Source organism: Brachycentrus maculatus, unplaced genomic scaffold (genome assembly GCF_059751285.1).
Source record: "Brachycentrus maculatus isolate JH-2025_06_01 unplaced genomic scaffold, ASM5975128v1 h1tg000316l, whole genome shotgun sequence".
Taxonomy (NCBI): Eukaryota; Metazoa; Arthropoda; class Insecta; order Trichoptera; family Brachycentridae; genus Brachycentrus; species Brachycentrus maculatus.
Window position 1 is genome coordinate 171,103 of NW_028281065.1, and position 26,329 is coordinate 197,431.

At 30.8% G+C, this 26,329-nt stretch overlaps 1 protein-coding gene across 1 annotated transcript in view; it reads left to right on the forward strand.

Annotated features, from left to right (window-relative positions):
* The first annotated feature begins 309 nt into the window (after nt 1–309).
* Dop2R (dopamine D2-like receptor) overlaps nt 310–26,329 on the forward strand; it is a 60,057-nt gene continuing 34,037 nt past the window's right edge. The window contains exons 1-4 of the mRNA XM_088268287.1: nt 310–324; nt 1,445–1,554; nt 7,566–7,818; nt 24,886–25,091. Coding sequence (XP_088124413.1) covers nt 310–324; nt 1,445–1,554; nt 7,566–7,818; nt 24,886–25,091 — 584 coding nt within the window. The remainder of the gene's footprint in view (nt 325–1,444; nt 1,555–7,565; nt 7,819–24,885; nt 25,092–26,329) is intronic.

Here is a 26,329-nt window from a genome sequence, read left to right on the forward strand (position 1 = left end):
CTCTTCTACGTATTGCTGTTTATATTCGATCGTAAACATCTTAGAGCTAACAGTGCGAGTTCAAGGGTCAACGCGTTACGCTCTAGCGGGGAAACAGTTCCAATCAATTTGTTTTCACTGCCTTTTCAGTAATGTGATCAAGTCTTTTCATCTTCTTTTACTGCCCATCTTAATTAACAGGCCTGTCTCGGAAATTAACTTAGCCTGCCTTTAGTATGCTTCCTCTTAAATAAATTGATAGTCGATAAAATCTGATAAATATTTCTCGCGAAAAATATAAAAGTATCAATTTTTTATATCTCAACACAGATGCAGAAGACTATGGTAATCTAGGCATTTACAGTGGTTAAACCTATCATGGGCTGGTCTTAAGTGATCACTTTATACACGTTTTATATTTACTATTGTCCCATGATTCACAACCACAATACTTAAATTTTGGACACACGCATTCACATGTGAGTTTTCTGAACTATGGTTGATTTCAGTAAGGTTTTTTATTTAGCAGAGACCTTCATCAAATGTGCAATTTCCGAAATTTTAGTAATGTGGCATTAGTTGAACGGTGATGAACACCGTATAAATTAATCACTTAAGCCATTTAAATGCCAGGTCTTAAGCCCTGGAATACTCAAGTTTCCGTCATCTTTCGTATACAAACTATACTTCGTCTCAATTGAGAAATCTTTAGTACATATATTGATATTTCATCCGTAGGGTGATGTCTGGTATGTGATGGAAAAAATGTAATTGATTAAAATATAAGTTTAAATCGATAAATATATAAATTTTAAAATGCGGTCAAAATTGTGCATATTACCACGGGATTTCACATAGAATTGTTATCTAGATATAATATCAATCACAGCTTCCCAACCTTTTTTGTTTACCGCCTTCCTGGCACAACATGCACTAATTTCATGTCAACTGAAGAAAAAAATTAGCAGAATGTCCCCTAGATAACATCGAGATGGGTTTGGAAAGTGGAATATTGTATGTGTTATATCGCTCACTCCTTTCAAGAACGTCATAAATCAAAAAACGTGATTTTTCAGGAGAACGTTTGTAATATTTAAAAATAAGATACAATGTTTTAAAAATAAATAACAAGCCACTTACTGAATGTTTTACTATGTAACAGATCTTTTTAGGTAAAACCTGAAGATTTTTTCTCCATTCGAAAAATATTTAGTATATTCAAAAAAATTATTAAATAATACTTTTTCTTCAAAAAGCAAAAACAACACTTTCTGCACTGTAGCGGGTAAATATTTTGTTAAAAATATGCCGCTTTTGCTGGAATATAGTACATTTTCTAGGTATTTGGAAAACACAACTCAAAATTGACGATTTTTGATTTATAACGTTCTTGAAAGGAGTGAGCGATATGTGTTCTTAAATATGATAATTCAATGTATTCATTTATGTTTTCTCTTCTTTTCAGTTTAACGGAACCTGGGCGCTTCCACCATTCGTGTGTGACTTCTACATAGCAATGGACGTCATATGTTCAACATCAAGCATCTTCAATTTAGTAGCCATTTCAATTGACAGGTAAATATTAGTATTAAACATAATATTGTTGACATTAACAAAGAACATTATAATTTATATTGCATGGAAGTGAAGCAAGACGTTGTCAAAAGAAGGATAGAAGTAGATTGATTGCAGTTGAAATATGCAGTCAGTGCGACAAAATTATGTATGATAGGTGTCCGGATGGTGATATAAGGAAAGAATGAAGGCTGAGATAAATATTATTGTTATAATTAAGAAAGGTTTGTTGAGATGGCTTATAAAAATAATAAAAAATCATGGTCTTCGATCCCTGACTTTTCGGGTTTAAAACAGAATTTCGTCAATTTTTTTATGGTGTCGGTAATGAAAAAACTCGGTGACTAACAAAAATTGTAATTTACTAAATAAACAGTTTTGTTTATAATGAAAAAAAAAATTAAGGTCAATATATTGAATTAAATATTTTCAGTATTGCCAAATCATTATGTATATACACATATACAAGTTCCGGTCGATAATGGATAGAATGGTGAATGTTACCCGTGTTTAATATGATCACTTAATCTATCCTTTGACAAGTCGTACACCTTGTAAATACCCAGAAATCCATTTTCTTCTTCATCTTATATTGAAAACTTAACTGATTTATTCCTTTAATTGAACATAAAATTATTTTTACTATGCAGTTCACGTTTGTATCTATAAATCTAATATAGTAAAAACCCACTTAAGTCGTATCAATAAATAAATAAATGTCCCATCTTACGACATTCCAACGCAGGTAGCTTTCCCAACATCCGACAGTTAAATGCCAATTCGTGTTATGATCCAGAATGCCATAACTGTATAATTTTATAGAGAAATATGACGTAAATGCCTTATGACTCCTACGTCGGCATTTCATCATATTATAGTTCATACAACAGATAGATACCTTTGATGCCTATAGCACATTTTAGTATTATACATATTTGTATGTTTACACATATGTACGTGGAATTTGTACTTATGTATGTACATCATAACATGTATCTACGTCAAATAGAGGAACGTTCATATTTTATGAGATTTGAAATTCTAAGCCATATGCAACACTAATGAATATGTCACTGGAATCGTGATACTCATGTGTGACAAATGCTAGTAGCATTAATTTATATTACATTCTACGTTTATGTACCCCTCTGAATGATTTATTTGCTTGTTAATTAGTAAAACTAAACATTGCAGTTTATTTTGAATTTTTCTGCAATAAAATAAGTGCAACACGTTTATTTTAAATGATCCACAATATTAAATATAAGATTTTGTATGATATTTCTACGTTATTTGAAATTAAGACAATTTAATGTGAAAAAAATGGAATTATGAAAAAAAAAGTATGTCAATAGTACTGCATTCATAGAATGCCAAAAAATATTACTGTATTTTCTGGACGATAAGACATACAAGGACCGATATAATACAATTTACTCGTAAAGGAGCATAAGTACCACTCTGAAATTTATCTATCAATTTTTAAAACGTTTGGACTATAAAACACATTTTCTTCCTCAAGACGAATTCTATTTTTGTTAAATTTTGAAAGTTAAGGTAATTTTTATTATTTTAATACGTTAAAAAAAATAAAATTCAAATTTTTTTTAAGAGGAATAAAAATCACATCATACACGCAAATCAAAAATACACATATCGCTCACTCCTTTCAAGAACGTCATAAATCAAAAATCGACAATTTTCAGCTGTGCATGTTTTCGGAATGCCCAAAAAATGTACTTTATCCCAGCAAAAGAGGCATATTTTTAACTTAATATTTACCCGCTACAGGAAAGAAAGTGTTGTTTTTGCATTTCGAAGAAAAGGTATTGTTTAATTTTTTTTAATAAACTTAATATTTTTTAAATGGAGAAAAAACCTTCAGGTTTTACCTATAAAGATCTGTTGCACAGTAAAAAGTTCAATAAGTGGCTTGATATTTATTTTTAATACATTGTATTATATTTTTAAACTTTTAAAACGTTCTCCTGAAAAATCAAGTTTTTTATTTATGTCGTTCTTGAAAGGAGTGAGCTATATGTTACGTACCAATTTCTGAGTAGAATAAGTTATTTAATGGTTTCAAAAAAAATTATTAAAAACACTGTTGTTCATGATCGTTGCGATGTATTGTCATAATAAAAATATATGTATCTTTATAATAATCAAAGAACTAATCGAAAAAATATATTGACAAAAGTAGTTTGTGTTTAATAGAAGTTAAAGTTATTTTTTTCAGATAAGTTACCTACCATGTATAAAAAAACTATAAAAAAGTAGTTTTTGAAATGAATTTAGTACTAAATCCCTTCAAATTAAACATTTAATAAAATAAAATAAAAGTTTCTCTTATAGCGGTTGTTCGGACAGTTCACACGCGGTTCGTCTGAGAAATCAAGATAATTTCCTAAGCCCCAGACCCTATCAATCTTAATTATCAGTTTCCGGAACACATCTCAAAATGGCGACGGCTTCCGGGTGCCATTAGGCATCTGAGATGCTGAAAATTCTCGGCTTAATTCGGGCTTCAGTCACTCTTGAAACATCCCTCGTAATGGACGGTCTTGCGTAAACACAATAGAGGGTTAATTGTGGAAGCGAATTGTAACGCAAATGACAAATAGAGCCTGCTAAACTAACACCGATTCCTTAGGTATATTTACAAACTACCCTTAAATTAATTTATGTTGGTAAATTGATTGTTAATTTTATTATTCAATAAAAAAATATAATTTTTTTTTTTTTTTTAAAATTAGAAAAAAAGGTTTTTATATTACAAGAAAAAAAGGTTTTAAAAAAAGAAAACTTTGTAACACACTTAATCTTTTATTTAATAAATATAAAGTAAGGTTTATAAATAAAATAAAATGAAAACTTCACGGAAACAAATTCACGGAACCTAAATTTACACCCATTTCACACGAGATCAATAACAAGGGGTGCCCTCACTCTTCTTAATTTTAGAACCACACCTGTAGAAGGGTATCCTATTTAAAAAGGTGTTTACTTTTATTTAAAAATCCAAAAATGATAAATATATACTTTAACTACAAGTTCGAAAATTTGGTATTTTTTGTATTATGATCTCTGTCACAAATGATTCATTCCCTTTTTTTTTATTTAATTACACCAATGTGAAAATTCTTTTTTTCATGTAAAAGTTGATTAAACACATTTTTAGAAACAAAATATTCTTACACTCTTGCCGTGATATCAAAAACATATGTATATTTAAAATTAACAATAAAAAATATTTAAATCAACAATAAATATGGAATAATGTCTTACTAATCTGTGTTTTTTCATTATTTTATAAACTTTGATTGCTAAAAAGCTACATTATAATGTAATAAAACGGGTTTTAATAGTAAACAATATTTTTTTGTCATCAATCTTGTATCAATAACAATTCATTTAAGTCAAAAGTATGAAACAAATAATTAAAATGAAAAATAGAGTTTATTATTGAATAACCTAATGTTTATAAAACTTTGAGTGTGTCCAAATACTTGTGCACAAATCTAGATTATCTCCAATTATAGGAGTTATTTTTCACATTATTTTTTGACATCTCATGATGAAGAAGAATATGGAAGTCTGGGCATTTACTGGGTTGACGACCGTCATAGGCTGAATGTTACACGTGTGTAAAGTGATCACTTAAACTAGCCTATGACGCTGATGCCCAGACTTCCATATTCTTCTTCATCTTTGATGAGATGTAAAAAAATAATATGAAATCTAAGGTTTATTTAAAAAATATTGAAAGCCCATATTATTTATGTTTAAAATACTGTAAATATAATTTTTATTATTGTAAATTTGTAAGTTATACGTAATATTATTTTCAAAAACTTACACACGTTGTCATAATATTTAGGGATCCATGTTTTATAGAAAATTATATTAATTTACAAAACAATCATTTTCCAGGAATAGTTTTGTTTTGTGTCAACAAAGTTTGGCATAACACGTTCATTTAAACAAAAGCTTTGTGCTTAGTTTGTGTCTACAAATAAAATCAATAGTAAAATGTCACGAAGAAGGCTTTTATTTCATCAAAACATATTACTGAAAGCTTTTGGTAAAAATATTTTTCATTCTGTTTTTTAAGCCATTGCTGACTAAGACAAAAAAGTCAATTTAATACTTCTCATTCAAGATCTTAACAATGAGAGCTTTGTTCAGTTATAAATAAATACCTCATTTACGCAGGTACAATTTACCATTGACTTCTCATTATCGAGTAACGAATTTAATATACAAGGCAAATATGTACAGCCTATTCATATACTTTAATTAATTAAAATGCTTTGTTGGTAACATTTACAGCAAAGGTAAAGGATTTCATTCGTTGATTCGACATTTACTTTGTGCTTATAATACTCTTTGTTTTTTTATGCAAATCTTACTTAGTAAATACCACTTTTTCCAAAAATTTATTGCAACCTGTGTTTTGATCGTTGTTAACCTTTTAAACGCGTTAACTTTGTTCCTAAGAGACGCTCGTGCGCGGCTGTATTTCGCCGTTTTTTAAATTATTACTTTTATCATGTATTTAGTTATGAAACGATTTATTTTCCTGAACAAAAACGTTCAATGGGATTCATTGTGCCTTTTTGGTACTCTATAATACACGTGTGTCACATTATTCTTGAAATATATCTTAATATAAACAAATTAGATCGTAACATAAATAAATCAAAGCACGCATCGTGTGTCACTCTTACCCACTGGCGATGCGTAGCGTCGAGAGTGAGACAGATATAGGGCATGATTATGGCGCGGACTAATTACCGACCGCAAGAAAAATCAGGGATCTGTTGTTTTATTTATCCTTGTGATGTTACAAATTATTAGTCAGATATTTCAACAGATGTCATAAGGCCGAAGATTGGCGTATTATTTTATCCAAAGTTCCACACCATGAAAAAATCCCTCCAACTTGAACTGAGGTTCGAAACTTGGAGCAAAGTGAAAACACAAACGCTTATGTCAGCCGCGTATGGGGCATGTCTTGTAAAAACACAAACGGTTATGCGAGCCGCGTGGATCCGGTTAAATACTGTATATTTCACAGTATACTTGAACAAATATTGCCAATTTAAATTTAGACGACTTTAATTATTTTTTAACAATATTTGCAACGTATTCTTAAACGGTTTTCTATGATTATAAAATCTCTTTCTACGTGATTTTTAATATAACTTGAGAAACGCTGCATCACAATTTAAAGACCGGTATTTTTTCAAGTTTTATTTCATTTATTGATTTGGCAGACACTTTTTAGTAATATAATAATGATAATAATAAAACCCTTATCCGCACCCCAATGGTGCATAGGGCACTGCGTCATATAAACGCAGTGTTATCTTGATCGTTTACACATGAAGGAAAGGTGATCAGCCCTCCGCTTCAGGTACCAGTCCAGGGTAATATTTAATAAATATGACAGTGAAAAAATCATTTATATTTATTTTACCCCCCTTGGGAATCGAACCCGGGACCTCCAGAACGGTAGCCGAGCGTGCTGACCATTACACCACGGGGGCGGTATTTAGTAATATCTCGTTATTATTAGTATTATAAGTATTTGAATGGTGATAATAAGGAAAGAATACAAGGCTGATATAAGTGATTTAAATGTTTAAAAAAATTGTTCAATTTTTATGTTAAAAGAAAAGCTTTGAAAAATACATGAATTTTGCGCCCATTGTGATGCAACAAATTGTTCATACCTACGTTTTTAATATGATCATATGTAGCAAATTTACTAAATCTATTACGTATTTTAGTTTTGTACTTTTTCATTTTATAGAATTAAATAACAACAATGTGATTTTTTCCACATGAATTTTATTTGACCAGCAACCGGATTTGGTCGTAACCGACGACCAAATCCAGTTGCTGGTCAAATAAAATTAATGTGGAAAAACTTACATAATTGTAATTTTTTCCATACATATTTAATTATTATTATTACATATTTAAATTGAACTACCCTTTTTCAGGTACATCGCTGTGACTCAACCAATTAAGTACGCTAAACATAAGAACAATCGCCGAGTGTGGCTGACTATTGTGCTAGTGTGGGTGATCAGTGCTGCGATCGGTTCTCCAATCGTGCTGGGACTAAACAACACCCCCGACAGGCTGCCCGATCTCTGCCTGTTCTACAACAGCGACTTCATCATCTACTCATCTCTCAGTTCCTTCTACATCCCCTGTATCATCATGGTCTTCCTGTACTATAATATTTTTAAGGTAAGATATTTTATTTTATTTAATATGGACTAAATATTATGCCGTTCTATTTTATCTTATTTCTACCAAATTAGATGATTTCGTGCATTTGAGAAGTATGTTTCTAAGGATGGGAATATTGATAAAATTTAATATCCATTTTTATGAAAAATTTTTGCATTGTAATTTTTCTAGATCGTGAGTTTGATCGGAACTTTTTTTAGCTTGGAACAGATTTTTTTTTCTTTCGTATGTAATAATAAGTGTTCATCATTGACGTCAAAACATTTTTTTATTCCCTTTTTACAAATACAAATACATTTATAAATTTAATATCTATTTTTGTGACTTTTAAATGTTTAAAAGTCATAACAATAGTTTCGATTAAAAATACAACATATTTTTACATTTCAACAACATACATGAAGAAAAATATGAATATCTAGTGTCAGAATCTAATAATAGCTCCCCTGTAAAAAATGGAGAAACCTAGATTTGTGAACAAGGATTTTTACACACCCAAATATGTAAAATACAATATTTCAAAACTAAAATATACTGTCCACCTCCGCAGAGTAGTGATAAGGGCGTTTGACTACGGTCAAAATTAATGAGGGTGATTTTTACTCTCATATTTATTTCTTATCACCCTGGATCAATCACATTGCCTCCATACTATTGATAACACTGAATACATACGATGCAGTGCCCTATGTATTGTTGGGTGTAGATAAGTGTGTGGAAATATGCAATTTATTTAAATAATTATTTTATATTTAATTCATTGATTCAGCAGTCACTTTGTTATAGAGTTCATCCATTTTTTATTTATTTTTACTTGGTAAATGCGAGTACCAATATTTCTTAAAATATTTATTTATCACATCATTTAAATGATGCAATTCAAAGAAACAAGGGTCGAATAAGATTTATAGAAAAAGTGGTATTTACTTAACTGAGACTTAAATTTAAAATGATTACTTTCATACGATTTAATAATTTTATTTCGATCTGGGTTAAATAAATGAGATAATCCGTTATTTTTGAAAGATTTTTCTTTTATATCGTAATACATAATTGAGAATTTTTTATTCTTAACGAAGTTAAAGGTTAATACGATATAAAATGCTACATTCAATGGTGGTTAAATAAAAGCCTTTCCTCCAAGTTCTAACCCCTAGTAAATTAGCTATAATTTTTCCTTCTAGTAAGCTGAACAGGCGCTGAATATTTCACAGTCCACCCCTCTCAGATCCGGCAACCCTTACGCACGCCCCTCGCCCCGGAACAAAACTTACCCCTTTTAATACAGCTGTCGTAAGGGATAAGATATCCGGAAGTCAAAAGTTACCCGACGCGCGTAAAATCGCTCCCAAACACAATCCCGAACTCTCCTCAACAATTAGCCAAGTTTCATTGGTTAGTTTCCTGCCGCTGACCGCTTTCAGAACCACACTTTTCAGGACCGGAATGGCCAGCATTCTGTGTTATGCAAAACAACCATGAATTTTAATTACACTTTGAACTTGCTGAGCGGACTTTGCGTATGCGGTTACTTACTTATTTATGAAGATATTAGATATTTTGACTCGTTGCCACCGCAGATTGCATTTATTATTAATGCCTAGTTACAATCCAGATCCACCAAATAACTCTATATCTTTGCAATCGCTACGTGACAGCAATTTGAGACTTATGTTTCACCCTTTTAGGCCTTTTGACTCTTATTTGAAAATTAAAACTTACCTGGACTGGTTTTTGAAAGTTATAATTATTCAATTAGATAAGTTAGAATTAAGATTACACTGCATGATGCACTGCAGTTACCTTTGCACCAGCAGGTGCTATTCAAAATAAGGAGAAAATATATAAAAAATATATATATGTAACCAGCCTATGACTGTCGTCAGCCTTATAAATGCCCAGACTTCCATATTCTTCTTCATGTTTGATGAGATGTCAAAAAATATGAAAATAATTCCTGTAATTGGAGATAATCCAGATTTTGTGAACAAGTATTTGGACACGCTGAAAATTTTATATATATATATATATATATATATATATATATATATATATATATATATATATATATATATATATATATATACGAGTATATATATATATATATATATATATATATATATATACACACACAAATGTTTAGGTTCAGTACTCACTTGCAGCTAGCAATGCTTTATTACATCCTCCATAGAGCGTTGAACTTTCAAATCTAAGAAACTCTGTTAAATTGTTATTTACCTGATTCAAGTTTTGAGTTTAAAGGGCTTAAACTTTTTGATTCTCAGTTAAATCTTATATTATTATTTTATAACCTTCCTCTCAGAGCGTTGAACTTTAAAATCTAAGAAACCATTTAAATAGTTATTTATCTGATCTTAGTTTCGTGTACTTGGGACATTAATTTCACTCTTTATTATTCATCGTTCACCTTGTGTAATACCACTTTAACAAACACTAATTTGTGAATACCGGTTTCAGAATAATCATTCCATCATCAGGTCAATTTAATGACATTTTTACGGACTGACACTTATACAATAATGAAGTTGTTATTTTATAACATAAAATGCAGTTCCACCAAGAAATGTCAGTACAAAACCTGATTTATATTTTAAGATTTATTTTGATAGATTTGTTTTCGAACGCTATTTTTGCTTGTTTTATTCGGCTTACTTTTTCTGATTCCGATCGACCATCCTGTATCGCTGTATACATGAGGATCTCATTACGGCTAGTTTCAAAGCCAATTTGTATAATACTGCCGGCAGCCGGCAAGTGTTGGCCGGAATCTGTTCGCTCCCGAACATGCACACATATTAGCAAGTTGGCTAATCCGGCGGACTAAACCGCTAAGCCCGCTTCCTAAACACGCCCGCAACGTCAAACTAAACTTGGTCTACTTAAAACTTGCGCCGCCACTGCGTCCCGTATCGTTTGCATAAAAGGATTTGCAACGTAAACGGTTTGAAAAAGTTCCCGTTAAACGAGTAGTCGAGCCCTCACGGAGTATGGAAATATCGACGGCTCCGGAGAACTTCTCCGCGTTCGTTTAATGCCGTTGCGTTGTGGGAATATTTCTACTAGGATTCCGAAACATGCACGTATACCTTTCGGATCGGATTTTTTTGAGTATACATAATAGGATTTTATTGTTAAAAAAGCCTTGTTTTGGCTTTTTCAAACAAATTTCGTTTGAAAATGACTTTGATAGTAACATTTATACTAAACAAAGTTTATACTAATACGGTATTTGAAAATGATGCGATATACATCGAAACACGTTTCACAATAGATTTTAAGAAATAGTGGTATTTAAAGAACAAAATAAATAAAAAATAATGTTCGATTGGGTCAGCCAAATACTTGTTTCGTATGGTAATATGACAGTCTCCTTTATATTAATCATTCACTTTGTGTAATACCACTTAAAAACACTACTCGAGGTTGAAGTTGTCGGACGATAGCGTTCGGCAGAAATGTGATTGGCAGAGCATGAAAACTTTTCTCACATGTGTGTTATTGTAACATTACTGGTACCTCAATGCTCATATATAGCGTCTGACGTACACATCTATAATATGCGCATGCGCGACACTATCTTATTCTATCGCTTTGTATCGTTGTGTATAAGTCTCTCTCTTTTGCTCCACTTGCTTGTGGCGACGGAATATAAAGCTTTCTTTTTCCTTCTACCCACGTTATCTTTCATCTCTTTCACGTAACAAAATACGCCTAATGAACGTGACGCAATCTTGTAATTTCACTTTCAATTCTCGTCCAATTATCAATTATTGAATGGCAGCTAGAATGTTTCATTTCTAAAGTTACCTTAAATCTTATTGTTATATTATTAATATGTTAAAAAAACTTTCAAACCTTCCTTTCTTCCACGTGTTCACAATAACATTTTTACATTTTAACCAATGTAAGGAAAAGTTATTTCACTTCTTTTCATGTTTATCCTTCTAGACGTGTCACTATCGACTCAACCAGAGCAACAAAACTCATAAGCCGATAAGCCTCTACAAATATTATATTTTCCCAGCGAAAATTTCAGAAATATTTTACGTCGCAGATTTTTCCTAGACTTCGTAAAATTTCAAACTCACTCAAATTTTGCATACGGTACTTTACGCCATTATGCGTCTGGTTTACATCCATCTTGAATGATAGGACATATTCACGAGAAAAGTAGTACGCATTGAATTACCCAATTTAGGGAATTCATTCGTATTTATCGTAATTTATTTAGAATTTATTCGAGACAGTTTTTCCATATAGTCGTCTTTTTGCGTTTAATTAAAAAAGTTTGTTATTTTCAGATAAATTTATTCCTCCTCCTGGCTACATTCCAGCTTGTAGACTTGTAGACTGCTAGAGTCAGCTCTCCTCGTCCTCAGGTTATATGTTCTTCTGTCCTGGATAACGTTACCAAAGCCATGCCTTCGAATCATGTTATTTTTCTGCTTCACCCATGAATCCCTTGGTCTTCCTCCAAATAACTTTCGAGGAAGATCCATTTTTATTGCCTGATTAACTGCATGTTCAGATTCTCTGCATCCTGTATGCCCAAACCATCTCAATTGTATTTTCTCTGCCTTTCTATTAATATCTGTTACGCCCAGGCTTCCGCGAATGCGTGAACTCTTTATTTTGTGAGATAAATTTATTATAAAAACGAAATATATAAAAATATTTATTTTTTCTTCAAACTCACATCCGCACCCGATGAAGCATAGGGCACTAAATCATATAAACGTAGTTTCAACTTGACTTTGTAACACAGATTTAGGAAGTAGACTCGTGTTTTGAACATGCAATAATTTCACAGTTATTGTAGGTAGAGTAATTCTAACTCTTGTAATGCCCCAAAGATATTATTTATGGTAATGTTTGATTATTCAACAGGAGAAGGGAGTGTTAAGTTTATTGTAAAGTTGCACACTCTATGGCAAATTACGTGATTTAATTTTGCCCTTCTCTCATTTGGTAGCTCCAGGAACCCTGGAAATCCATCACAAACTTCTTTACTCACAAGTAACTAGAATTTGAAGCGTTTTCTGAACTTTGCTTTGAACCAAGAATATTCTATTCGGATTTATTAAAGGAATGGAAATTAGTTCATACAGAGGTGCTAAGAAGTTGAAATTTGTTTATTTACAACTTCGGCATTCGTTTCAAACGAATTTAGAGCCTCTTTCATGCGAAATATCACAATTAATTTTCTCCAAGTTTCGAGTTCTAAACTTTCACCCTTAACGGCGTGTATGTGCGCCTTAAATTAAATTTATTTCGTAATTTTCAGACAGATTATACGAAAGTTACATGTTATGTGCATGACTTACCCACAATACGCAATTGGGTGGCCGTTTAATGATATATATATATATATATATATATATATATATATATATATATATATATATATATATATATATATATATATATATATATATATATATATATATATATATATATATATATATATATATATATATATATATATATATATATATATATATATATATATATATATATATATATATATATATATATATATATATATATATATATATATATATATATATATATATATATATATATATATATATATATATATATATATATATATATATATATATATATATATATATATATATATATATATATATATATATATATATATATATATATATATATATATATATATATATATATATATATATATATATATATATATATATATATATATATATATATATATATATATATATATATATATATATATATATATATATATATATATATATATATATATATATATATATATATATATATATATATATATATATATATATATATATATATATATATATATATATATATGTGAGATCGAAGATGTCGTCAGGAGGAGAAGGCAACGAAGGAGACAATGATATGCGCATGTGAAGAGAATGGAACCATCCGGGCTCCCCCACATTGCACTTTACGGCCATCCCTAAGGTAGACAACTCCCGGGCAGACCACCAAAGAGACAGCTGGGAATCGACATCGCATGAGGCTAATCTCTTCTAAAAACAGGCCACAAGACCTACACAAACAAGAAGAAGAAGAAGAAAAAGAAGAAAAATGTTGCTCAAACTTTATTAAATGAATTCACATATTGAACGCGAATAGCAGTTTAAATTTGCAATGGCAATATGAACACACAAATTTGAAGGTACAACTTAGTCAAATAAATTGGCTGCGCTTGAAAGCAGGGAAGGCTTCACAGCCTAAACAATAATTAATTTAAATGATATGCAAATTACATAAGTTTAATGTCCGTCTGTTGGCTTGGCAGAAACATTTAATTTACTTAAAAACTTAAACATACTTTGCACGAGGAAGTTGTCAACCGAAATGTGCTCAAGTTGTGGGCCATTAGTCAAAAGGTGTTAACTTGAAACTAAAGCCCTGAAAAGTTGCTACCTTTAAGCGGCTTCCTTTTTACCATATTCACACATACATAATTGAAACTTTTATCCACAAAAAAAAACGTCGTTTTTAATCTGCATGTCAGATTACAAATATTGTAGATATGTCACTCTTGCAGCGTTGATTTCAGTTTTTGTCAACATGATTTTTGTTAATGTCTCAACAAAGATGAAGATATCTAAATTAAAAACTAACTAGCCATCATGCCGTTTACCCGCAACGGTAAGCAAAGAGTGTAGTAGTGTCGGGTTGTGGTCCAGTGGTTAGTGTCACGGACTCTTAAGTTAGAGTTTCGCGGCTCGAATCCACTCTACCAAAATTTTATACCTATTTCTAATAACGAGCCGCTTAGGCTCACAGAAATAGTATGAAAATGAAATATTTTTATAAATAACAAAAACACAAATATTTATCTCTAATTAAAAAAATAATAAAAAATAGGGTGCAACATCGCTCTGCCGTTGCAAACATTCTTCACCTCCTCCACATTCGTGAATCTCCTCATACATACCCGCATATTACTTCTATTAAGATATATATTCCAACAGAAATAAAAAATCTAAAAAAAATATAAATTAACAAGGCCCACACTTTCTGAATAGATGGTTAAAGTGATCACTTACAAATACTTTATATATAATATACATACTTTATAACATATTAATGATTTGATGATAAATTTGAATTTTCTAAGGCTAACAGTTTTTGAAAGAGATAAATGTAGATCTGGGTATAAAATATTAGATAGTTAGAAAATATGGAACAAATGTACGTTGTCATTTATTTTAGAAGTTTGTTTTCTGTAGATGGAAAGATTGATAAAGTATTAAAGGGGACAGAATGCTGGGAACAACGTTACTTACAAATAATGCAATGAAATTAGTTGAAGTAAAGATAAACGCATCAGCGTAAGTTACACTGGCAGTACACAATGTAGTCCTGGTACCAACTCTTATGTACGGAAGTGAAGTATGGAATTAGCAAATGAAGGATAAAAGCATATTTAATGCAGTGGAAATGCGATTTCGCGTACGAATGTGCGGCAAAACTATATTTGACAGATGTTCGAATCGTGAAATGAGTGAAGAGTGCAAAGTTGAGATAGGCACTATCGACAAAATTAAGAAAAAAGTGTTGAGATGGTTAAAACATACCAAAGGATTGAGTGAGAAAAGAACGATGAAATAAATATATGTGTCGAATAAAATTTTGAATAGAAGTAGAGGAGGACCGAGAAAAATTTAGCATGATAAAGTTTGTCAAATACTTGAAAGCTCCGGAGTCAGGCTCCAGAGTCGAAATAATTCATGAATAATAAGGGGATGCGCAAATGTCGAAGAGGCGAAAAATGATCGCAAAGACATAGTGCGGCTGTCCAAACATAAAACACAGTAAGGGACATTTTTTTGGTAGTACTTTTTTTTGCATTTTTGGACTAAGTAGAATCTACTTAGTCAAAAAATGCAAAAAAAACGTACTACAAAAAAATGTCCCTTACTGTGTTTTGAGTTTGGACTGCCGAGTAGTAAGCATTATATGCTCTCTGCCTACCCCGGCTTTTCTTAAATTTGTAATTTTTGGTATAATTAGTAATTATTGAAGGATTGATTGAAATTTGTATATGAATATGATATATATTGAAAGTAGTAAAGAGGTACAACAAAGTTCCTATATCCTATGAAAAATTCATATTTTCAGTCATGTATTAGATTTCTGTAATGTAAAAATGAAATCATGAGTTGTAAATCATTGTTGATCCTGAAATTCTTTTCAGATTAAGAAAATTTATTTCAGCAATCAAAATAAGATTTATGTACAAAGTAAATTCTTTATTTCAAACACATTTCATTTTATAGCTTCATCTATTTATACTATAACTTACCTCACGAAATATGTAAATGAAAAGGAAGCGTGCAGAAATGTTTGCCTGGCTGTAAAGAGTAGGTACACTTAAAGAAAAAAGGAATTCACTTAAAAATTGGTACCTATTTAAAAACATGAGTCTTACAATTAATAAACATGTACCATTTAATAGATTTATATTATCCACTGACACTTCGTGATGGAATTGCATTTTTAATTTATTATTAGATTAAAAACAATATTTTTAGCTTTTCCACTTTTTTATTTGACCAGCGACCGGGTTTCGTCGTTACCGACATCATCAGACTGGATGTCGGTAACGACGTCTGATGATGTCGGTAACGACGAAACCCGGTCGCTGGTCAAATAAAAAAGTGGAAAAGCTAAAAATATTGGTTTTAATCTAATAATAAATGTACCATTTATTAAAGAAAACACTTGTGAAAACCTTTTTACCACTTGAGTTTATTTTATGACGGCTAGTTTCGGAAGCTAAGCTTCCATCTTCAAATCTTAATGTAAACTAAAACATAATAAATAATTAACTTTTATTTTTTAACATCTCATCAAAGATGAAGAATTATATGGAAGTCTGGGCATTTGCGGGGCTGACGACCGTCATAGGCTGTAATTGGAGATAATCCAGATTTTGTGAACAAGTATTACACACTCAAAATTTTGTAAAAAAATTAACTGTTCTTTAAATAAGGAGAGGGGGTAAGTAAGGGGGAAGGGAGGTTAGTCAAGGTGCGTAGTTTGAAAATAAAGGAAAATAGGAAGGCAAAGGTGAAGCATTTTGAAACAATATATTGTATTATTTATTAAATTATTATTAGAATTAAAGTTATTTTGGAATTTAAATTTTCTAAATAATTCATAATCTGGCTTTTGTGTGGTACTAGATATAGCAATTCTAGTTTATGAGAGTGGAATTATTACACCTTGTACCACAAAAATGTCAAATTATGAATTATCAAAAAGATAATAAGTTAAAAACCCAGTGTTATCTTTAACAATTTTATCATATCTTACCACAAAGTAAATGCCAAAATAATAAATAAAACATGCAACAATTAAATTTTTATCACAATTTCATTAATTGGTGAAAATGTATTCTCACTAATTCAACTTGTTAATCTGTTTTGACACGATTCGAGATGAAATATTTATCGTTTTTTTATATTATATGAAAGAAGATAGCAGAAACCTTAGTGAAATTTACATAAGTATGGTTTTTTTCCAAATTATTTTACAAGATAGGAGATACCTGCAAATAAAATATCGTTTTCAATTTTATAATATTTATTAATAAAAGTTTTTTTACGATTTTTCGTTTAATTTATAAAAACATACAAATTAAAAAAAAAACTACATATGTTATCGATTGTAAGTAGTCCCGTTTTAGCGTTTATACAAAGTAGGAACCAATTTAAATATAAACAATTTATTATTATTTATTCAATCAGACAGAATCGAAGTTACACAAGTGTATACTCGTAATGCCAGCCAAATGCCAGGTCGTAAGCCCCGGGATCAGACTCCATTTTCTTTCATAAAAAGGGAAGAATGACACATGTTTCATATCAAGTAGAGACACCTTTTAAAAAGATCTTTAAAGATAATAAGTTTTTTTTACAAACTTGATAGATCTTTTTCCAACTTTGGTGAATAGGATACTGCATCGTATTGAGGCAGTGTTATCTTGTTCGTTACTTATATAAAGGCAAGGTCATCACTCCTGCATTTCAGGAACCAGTCCAGGGTAATGTTAAATAAATATAAGATTGTAAAATCAGTAAAAAAAACTCTCCCCCTGTGAATTCAACCCGGGATCTCCAGCACGGTAGCTAAACACGCTATCTATTACGCCACGAAGATGGACAAAACTTCAGAGATAGTTCGTTTTTAATTCATTATCCCAATATGCAGACTACGAAACGTGCAAGATAAATTATTTAAAATTAATTATTAAGAAGTAAGTGCAGCAACTGTAGCAATATCTCCGCTATGCAGTCGTGATAGAACTGCATTGTACGGGTAGGCTAATTTGCAGATGGGTAGGAACTGCAGAGTGCAGTTATGCGCTGGATGCTGTGAAATATTTCAAGGAGGACAAAATATGGGATCACGTTTGCTCTGCACCCTAACGACTGCAAATTACACTGGTCTTTTATTGAATTACTTTTCGTAAGCGTTTCGGACCATAATTTCCATTTAAGCGGACATACATTCTGCGCTAATGCGAGAGTTTCTAGATTCGGATTGTAACAAAAAACTACGTTTGGAATGTTGGAACCAAGGAATACTATTTTAAAAATGAATATTTTTTTTCATTTAATTTTCGTAAGAAAACAAGTAATTTCCATAAAAAACAGCTTTAAATGAGAAAACAGGATTTTGCTAACTTACATTTTATTTTTCATCAAATATATCATAAAATACAATATTGTGCCCTCACTTTGTTTCCCCGTACCTAGGGCACATTTTAAATTATTTATGATTAAAAAATATTTAAGAAAATTGGTTATGAAATGCAATTAAATACAATACGTCCAAATGATAAAATCTGTGCAATAAATAGCTTCATATTTGTAATTAATAATTATTTTATTTTCACAATATTTTGAAATTATCCTAATAATAATCCAAACTTCCATATTTTTATTTTAAAATGCTTCAGATGAATCAGAAAGATTGATATTTCAATCAAATCTGGTTTCCATAATTGTGTTGCTAGATGAATACAGTTATTTTTTTTTAAATATATAGCAATCATTTTCTTTGTTTTTTGTTTTATATATGTGTTTCTGATATATGTAGATATTTACCAAAATTAATAGTGGTTATAAACAATATTTGAGTTAAATTTTTTTAATAAAGGAATATATTTTACGCGAGTTAAATTTTATGTGTGTTTATTATTATATTTATATGTTTTTCTGGAAGCCCTATTAAATGACTTGAATCCTTAGTCGCGTAATTCATGATCATGATAAGGTTCTTCAAAAGCAAAGTTAGAAATGATGGTACCAGCAGAGGTACTCTGAATTCCTGTTAGAGGTAAACTATATTAGCACTACTAAATAAATGGAAAATTTAGTTCTATTTACCTCATGGCAACTTCATTCATTCATTCTCAGGCAACTTACAAATATAAAAAAATTAGTATATATTTAAAAACCTTATCAAAGTTTTTTCAATGCTTTTTCAAAATAAGCAATATCTAGATTTATATTATCCACTGACACTTCGTGATGGAATTGCATTTTTAATATATTATTAGATTAAAACCAATATTTTTAGCTTTTCCACTTTATTTTTATTTGACCAGCGACCGGGTTTCGTCGTTACCGACATGACCAGTCTGATGATGTCGGTAATGACGAAACCCGGTCGCTGGTCAAATAAAAATAAAGTGGAAAAGCTAAAAATATTGGTTTTAATCTAATAATATATTAAGCAATAACTGATTCACTTTGATAGGATATTTTGACAAGAAGTACAGTCTTTCATTTAAAAAATGCTTAATTTAGCAAATTTTTCATTTTTTTTAATACTAGTCGCGACAGATTCATACAATATTTCACATAGATTCTAAGTAATCTCTCCCCTTGTGTATTTTTATCTCCCCGAATTTGGGTTTTATTGAGCTGTAAATCAGCGATGGTAACATCTGAAAACATTAAAAGACGAACGGACATGGTTTGGTCATAACTCTTAAAATTTGAATGGATTCCTGATAATGGCGTATTAGAATTCTAGCACTGTATGTATATAGCAAAATAATGACAACACATGGCTCGCGAAGCAACGAAATTCACGCAGAATTCGTATCGCTCTTTGGATTTTTCCGTTTTAAAATTGGTTTTACAAATGATGAAATAATGGTATTGCACTGATTTTGGTACAAACTGGAGTTTTTTGGCTTTGTATTTGTAAACGAATGAAAATATTTTTTTACAAAAACAGTATCCGACAATTTACGTAGCGCGATTCGACCATAAAATTTTGTGTTGTTTTCAGAATCAAAACAATTTTTCAAAATCACATTAATATGATATCATAATTCAAAAAAAGAAATGAAATTTTATCGAATGTACGAGTACAAAACGTCACCTTTTCTTCTTAACAGATTTTATCTTCTGCTTTTAACTAAAATCATTATTTTTTACTATAGTTCTACTACTACTCTCATTACGCCCTTTCTTGCAGGGGTAGGCAGAGAGGATGGAACGCCACTGCCTTCTGTCCTGATATACACTTCTAGCTTCCTTAACATTCAGTTATACATGCCCCCTGATAACGTACTTTTTACACCACCAGATTTTAGGTTCTGATTGATCTGGTCGTGCCAAGGCTTCTTCGGCCTTCCCTGTTCTGTTCTCATTGAGGTCACATTTGCCAAACATAATTCTTAGGCATTTTTTCATAATCCATTCGCTCCACATGTCCATACTACTTTAAAGAAATTACAAATATTTTCAATTATCCCTAGTTTATCCTTACATTCCTTTTTTAAAAAATGTTTTTAATTATATCGTTCAACAATTTTCCACGCATTCGTCTGAGGGAATACATTTCAACGGCATTCACTTTATTCTCATCTTTTCTTTGCCAGTTCCATGTTTCTACAGTACCTACTTGTTTGAAAAAAATCAAGTTAAGTTTTGTGGTGTTTTTGACAAACCTAATTAAATAGTGCATGTTTTATTTTAAAATATTCAAACCAAAGTATTTATAATAAATACTTAATATATTCATATTCCTTTAACAAAAGAAAATAAACATAACAAACAAGTGTTAGTCCCTCTCCAAGCACAAGAGCTCAGTTTCTTTATTGGAGAGAACTGCGTTTTTAATTTTAAGATTGTAAGTTGAAATGCTTAGGAAATGGATTAAAATTATAAAATAAACTTTTGTTACCATGTTTAATAATAATAAATTTATATTTTTATGTGTAAAAGATGCGTTTATATATATTATTCTTGGTAAAACAATGTACTAGTTTAAAGCAAATGTGTAAATTCTACTTTAATTCGAAAGAACATAGATCCAAGTGAGTTAGTGCACTTTGCATATTGTGTCGTTGTCTAACTTTACCTTTTAAGACACCTCTTAGAACGAAGCTAGTATAAAAGCAGCTTTATTTAAATTCAAAAGGAGTTAACATAAGAATTTCATTTTCACAATTAAAGTTTTTTTACAGAAAGATTCATGAAATATATGCAAGATTCTTTCAGAATGATTTTACAAAGTGAAAATGCCTGAAAACATGCTTTTAAATTTGTGTTTCAATTAAAATTTGACAGTTATTTTTTAACGATATTTTGAGTGTTTCCAAATCTGGATTTATCTAATAATTATTTGTTTTAATTGATACCTTAACACAGGTAATGTGATCACTTCTACAACCCTTTGACAGGTTTTAAGCTCTGTTAATATCCAGATTTCCAAATGTTTGTCCCATTGAAATGGTAAAAATAAATGTATTTCAAAACATCAGGTTCGGGTTTTATCACAAATTTTCAAACAAGGTGGTTCATCCAGATTAAAATTATTTTTACGCTTCAGTATATCTTTTTCACTAGTTTACCCTTTGGCGATCAATTCGAGAGTGTAATTCAATATTTACATCCCTCTTTGAAACATGATTACCCTCTAAAGCACATAGCTATGAGCCAAAAAACAGAATAAATCTAAAATTGAAAACAAAATAATATCACTTGAATTACAAAATATTTCAGCGTTGTCAAGTTTCAGGATGTATACTCTGGTATTGGAGAATCCCTAAGGCATCCTTTATCAAGATAAATTATAAGTTAATTTATTCAAAACCACGTAGAATCCTTACGAGAATTCAAAAAAAAGTTTGAGCCTTTTTTTAAGGTAACGCACCTGGATAAATTCGTAAAATATAAATAAATTTATTTGATTCAGGAGTAATACTGACAAAGATGAAGATAAAAAGGTTTTGCTCGCTTTTTCGCAGCAGTATTTTTAAATATATTTTCGGAATTTAAAATAATATCAAAGAAACTTAAAATATACGACATTTAAGAAAAAACAATTTGCTTGTTTTTTTAACAGGTGTTTTATAAACTTCATTTTTATCCATTATTAGATATTTTAAATGTATTTTTTAACGGAAATTTTTAACATAAAATAAAAACGATATTAAAAAGGATATACGAATTTGTTTCCAACTATACCATTTATTGAATGTTGAGGAGTGAGAATTGAAGCAATTTGCACAATTCAAAGGTGCTGTTATACAAGCTATTATTGATACGGTTATGCAACCCTGGGAGCTAAAAATCAGGAGGACAGAACAGACACAATAACTAAATTGGTGATAAATTTAACATAGCGTCGATTCTATAAAGTGACCCATATACAATTTGAATGCACTCGTATATAAGTCTCAAGAGAGTACAGTAATTAACAACTTTTTTTACGGTAATGCTTGGTATAGTGAGTGTTTATAATGAGTGTTTGGTTTGTTGGAAACCTTAGAAGTTTTGGATTGATTTTTTTAAAAATCATTTTAAAAGTTTTTTTTTTCTTAATATAAATCGTATGATTTTTTTTCTCGAAAATTAAACATTTTGTTGATGTAGGTAGCCGAGACAGTAAAAATGTTTATTTTGAAATTAAGAAATTGAGTGATACTCTTATTTTATTCATAAAGAATTCACGTGGTAAATACCACAATTTCTCGGTAAACACCAATATTTTTATTGAAAATAACACTAAAAAAATAACACTTTTTTAGTAAAAAGCTTCTTTATATCTCACCAATAGATGTCTCTAGTGAAGTTCTAGTGATTCATGAACAAGGTTTCTAAATTGGTTCATATATATAGAACTTCCAAGAATTTGAGTAGTGTGGTTGTCAATAATGGGTAGAATTGGTGAATGTTACACGTGTGTAAAGTGATCACTTAAACCAGCCTATGACGGTCGTAAGCCCCGTAAATGCCCAGACTTCCATATTCTTCTTCATCTTTGATGAGATGTCAAAAAATAATATGAAAATAACACTATTCTCAATTAATTTTTTTGAATATTCTACTTTAAATTAAATTAATTTCTCTAATAAAACGTTGAATTTATTGTACAGCAAAGTGTATTATATCATACAAAGGCTTGCAAAACAAAATGAATAACACTTCCATGCCTCTCGTTCTCTTTATATCCGATTGTCGCTACGTCAAGTGGCCTTATTCCACATGTGCACCCCCAGATTACCATTCGCCCCTGGATCCGGATTAAATGCAGCCAACTATATACTTCAGCCTTCCCTGTTGTAAAATTTCCACACCCCTAATTCGAAATTAAATTCATATATTTTCAAGATGAAAAATAATGCATGAAAGCTCTCAAATGTATGGACTAATCCTTTGCAATAAAAATAAGCATAGCATTATCTTTTAAAAAAAAAACATTTTGGAAAATATTTAATTGAACAATATTTTCCGATGTCTGCCTTCAAAGTGTAGTAGTTAACGCATTTAGCTACCATACGGGGAGGTCCCGGGATCAATTTTCGTGGGGATTATAATAAGTACTCATATTTATTTAATATGAGTATTTATTTACCTAAAGTGGAACATTTATCAACTTCCTACACGTAATTAAAGATCTAAGCAACACTGCTTCAATGAGATGCAGTGCCTTATGTACCACCGAGTGCGAATAAGAGAATGTGCTTAATTTGTTCTCTTAAAAAATACATAGTTTATAGGTTGTCAATCATGGGTAGAATGGTGAATGTTATACGTGTATAAAGTGATTACTAAACCAACCTATGACAGATCGTTAGTCCTGTAAATGCCCAGACTTATTCATATAACACTTATTTATACATTTTTTATATTATTTTTCTTCTGTATCAAAAAAGGTTAATAGGTTTATGTTGACTCCTATGTGGAGAAAAATCCGAAAAATGGACAAATTCATGATATTCTGAATTTTTGTGTTGACAATTAAGATGAGCATTTAAATTAAAAGTTGCTCTTGATTAATTTTTCGTAAAAACTTCAACAATAAGTATTTCCAAGATAAACGCTCAGACGCAATTTTATGCTTTGAAAATATTTCCAGCACGTTCCAAAGGAAAATATTATTTCAACTTCAGAAAAACAAACTCAAAAAATTACGTGATTTACATCAGCTGTGGCTGAAATGTTCTCAAAAGCAAAGCGCTGAGGATATTAAATTTGCCCACGATTTGAAAAGAGCACACATGATATAATCCGTCCGCTCTCGATGTTCGTACTAATTGCAATGAAAAATTACGTTCAATTAAATAAGCTAGAAGTTCTCTTGTAACGAAACAAAATTGTAAAAAAAACAAGAATTCATTTTGAATTTTTGAAAAAATAAATAAATCTAAATTTCTAAATTAAAAATAAAAATATACATATTACTTACTTTTAACCCTTATCCGCACCGAATGGTGCATAGGGAACTGCATCAAACTGACGCAGTGTTATCTTGATCATTACTTACATGAATGCAAGGTGATCACTCTTGCGCTTCATTAACCAGTCCAGGGTAATATAAAATAAATATTACAGTGTAAAACTACAAATATTTTTTTTCACCCCCCCTGGGAATCGAACCCGGGACCTCCAGCACGGTAGCTAAGCACGCTGACCATAACACCACAGAGGCGTAAAAGTAATTGGTTATATAAACATAAAACTTTATAATTTTTTCTAGGCACTTCGAAACCGCGCGCGCAAGCAGAGAGCCGCGCGACGGCAACCCTTACCGGGCGAGGCCGGGGCGGGGTCCGTCATAGAGAACGTGGCTCAGACGAGGCGACTCGCGGAAACTGCGCTCGCTGGAGCTAGCAAGCCAGAAGACGAACGTCCTACCAACACGGCTTCAGGGAGCAATGAGGAGGACGACGAGGGCGGAGAAAGGTAATAGAAATGAAATCAGGGTTAAGAAAATTAATATAAACATTACAAACAAATATTTCAGAAGTATACATTGAAAATATCAATTAAAAAGTAAGCAAGAAGACTCTTGTTAAAGCTGTAGAAGAATCCCGCTTCGGAATACTAATTCTGACAAATGGAACAGATTAATATCCAGTGTGATATTGTTCAACAAAGCGATAGTTCTTCCTACAGGCATAACCATTGGCAAGTTGGTCCTGTATATAGGAATATGAAACAATCTATGCCTACGCTGTCTTTGGTAACTATCGGGAACATAAGCCCAAGGATGCTCAGACTTTTATCTTCTTTCATAAAAAATGGTATCATGTTGAGACACCTTTAAAAAATATATAAGTATTCATGTTTCCAATGGTTGGATTATCAGTGTAAAGGACTACCATGACACATATCGCTTACTCCTTTCAACAACGTCATATATCAAAAAACTTGATTTTTCAGGAGATCGCTTTGAAAGTGTAAAAATATAATAAAATGAATTAAAAATAAATATCAAGCCACTTATTTAATTTTTTACTGTGCAACACATCTTTTTAGGTAAAACCTGAGTCTTTTTTCTTAATTTGAAAAATATTTAGTGTATTTAAAAAAAAAACAATTAAACAAAACCTTTTCTTCAAAATGCAAAAACAACACTTTCTGCCCTGTAGCGGTTAAATATTAAGTCAAAAATATGCTGCTTTTGCTGGGATATAGTACATTTTCTGGGCATTCCGAAAACATGCACAACTGAAAATTGACGATTTTTTTTATATATAACGTTGTTAAATGAATTGAATATGACGTTGGAGTTAGCGATATGTCATTTTATTTTATTTTTATTTTATCTCACGTATTTTATTTGGAAATTTGACAGAATAGTTACATTAAGTTATACATATGTACATATATACGAGTATTACAAAACAAATACTTGATAATAAATTTGACATTGTAATAAAACCCAGAAGAGAGGCGGGAGTAAGGAGAGGGGGTAAGGGAAAAGATCGAAGCACAAGTCAAAGACGAATTGTACAAAACGAGAGACACACCACGATATCAATGTTAAATGTTCTAGTCATACCAGTCTCATTGCAAACAGTCTTTGTCTCTTTCACATTCGTGTATCTTACACATAACCGTCGATTATTCCGACTCCTGACTACTTTCAAGTATTTAAAATACTTGATCGTGTTGACTTTTCCTCGATTTTATTTATT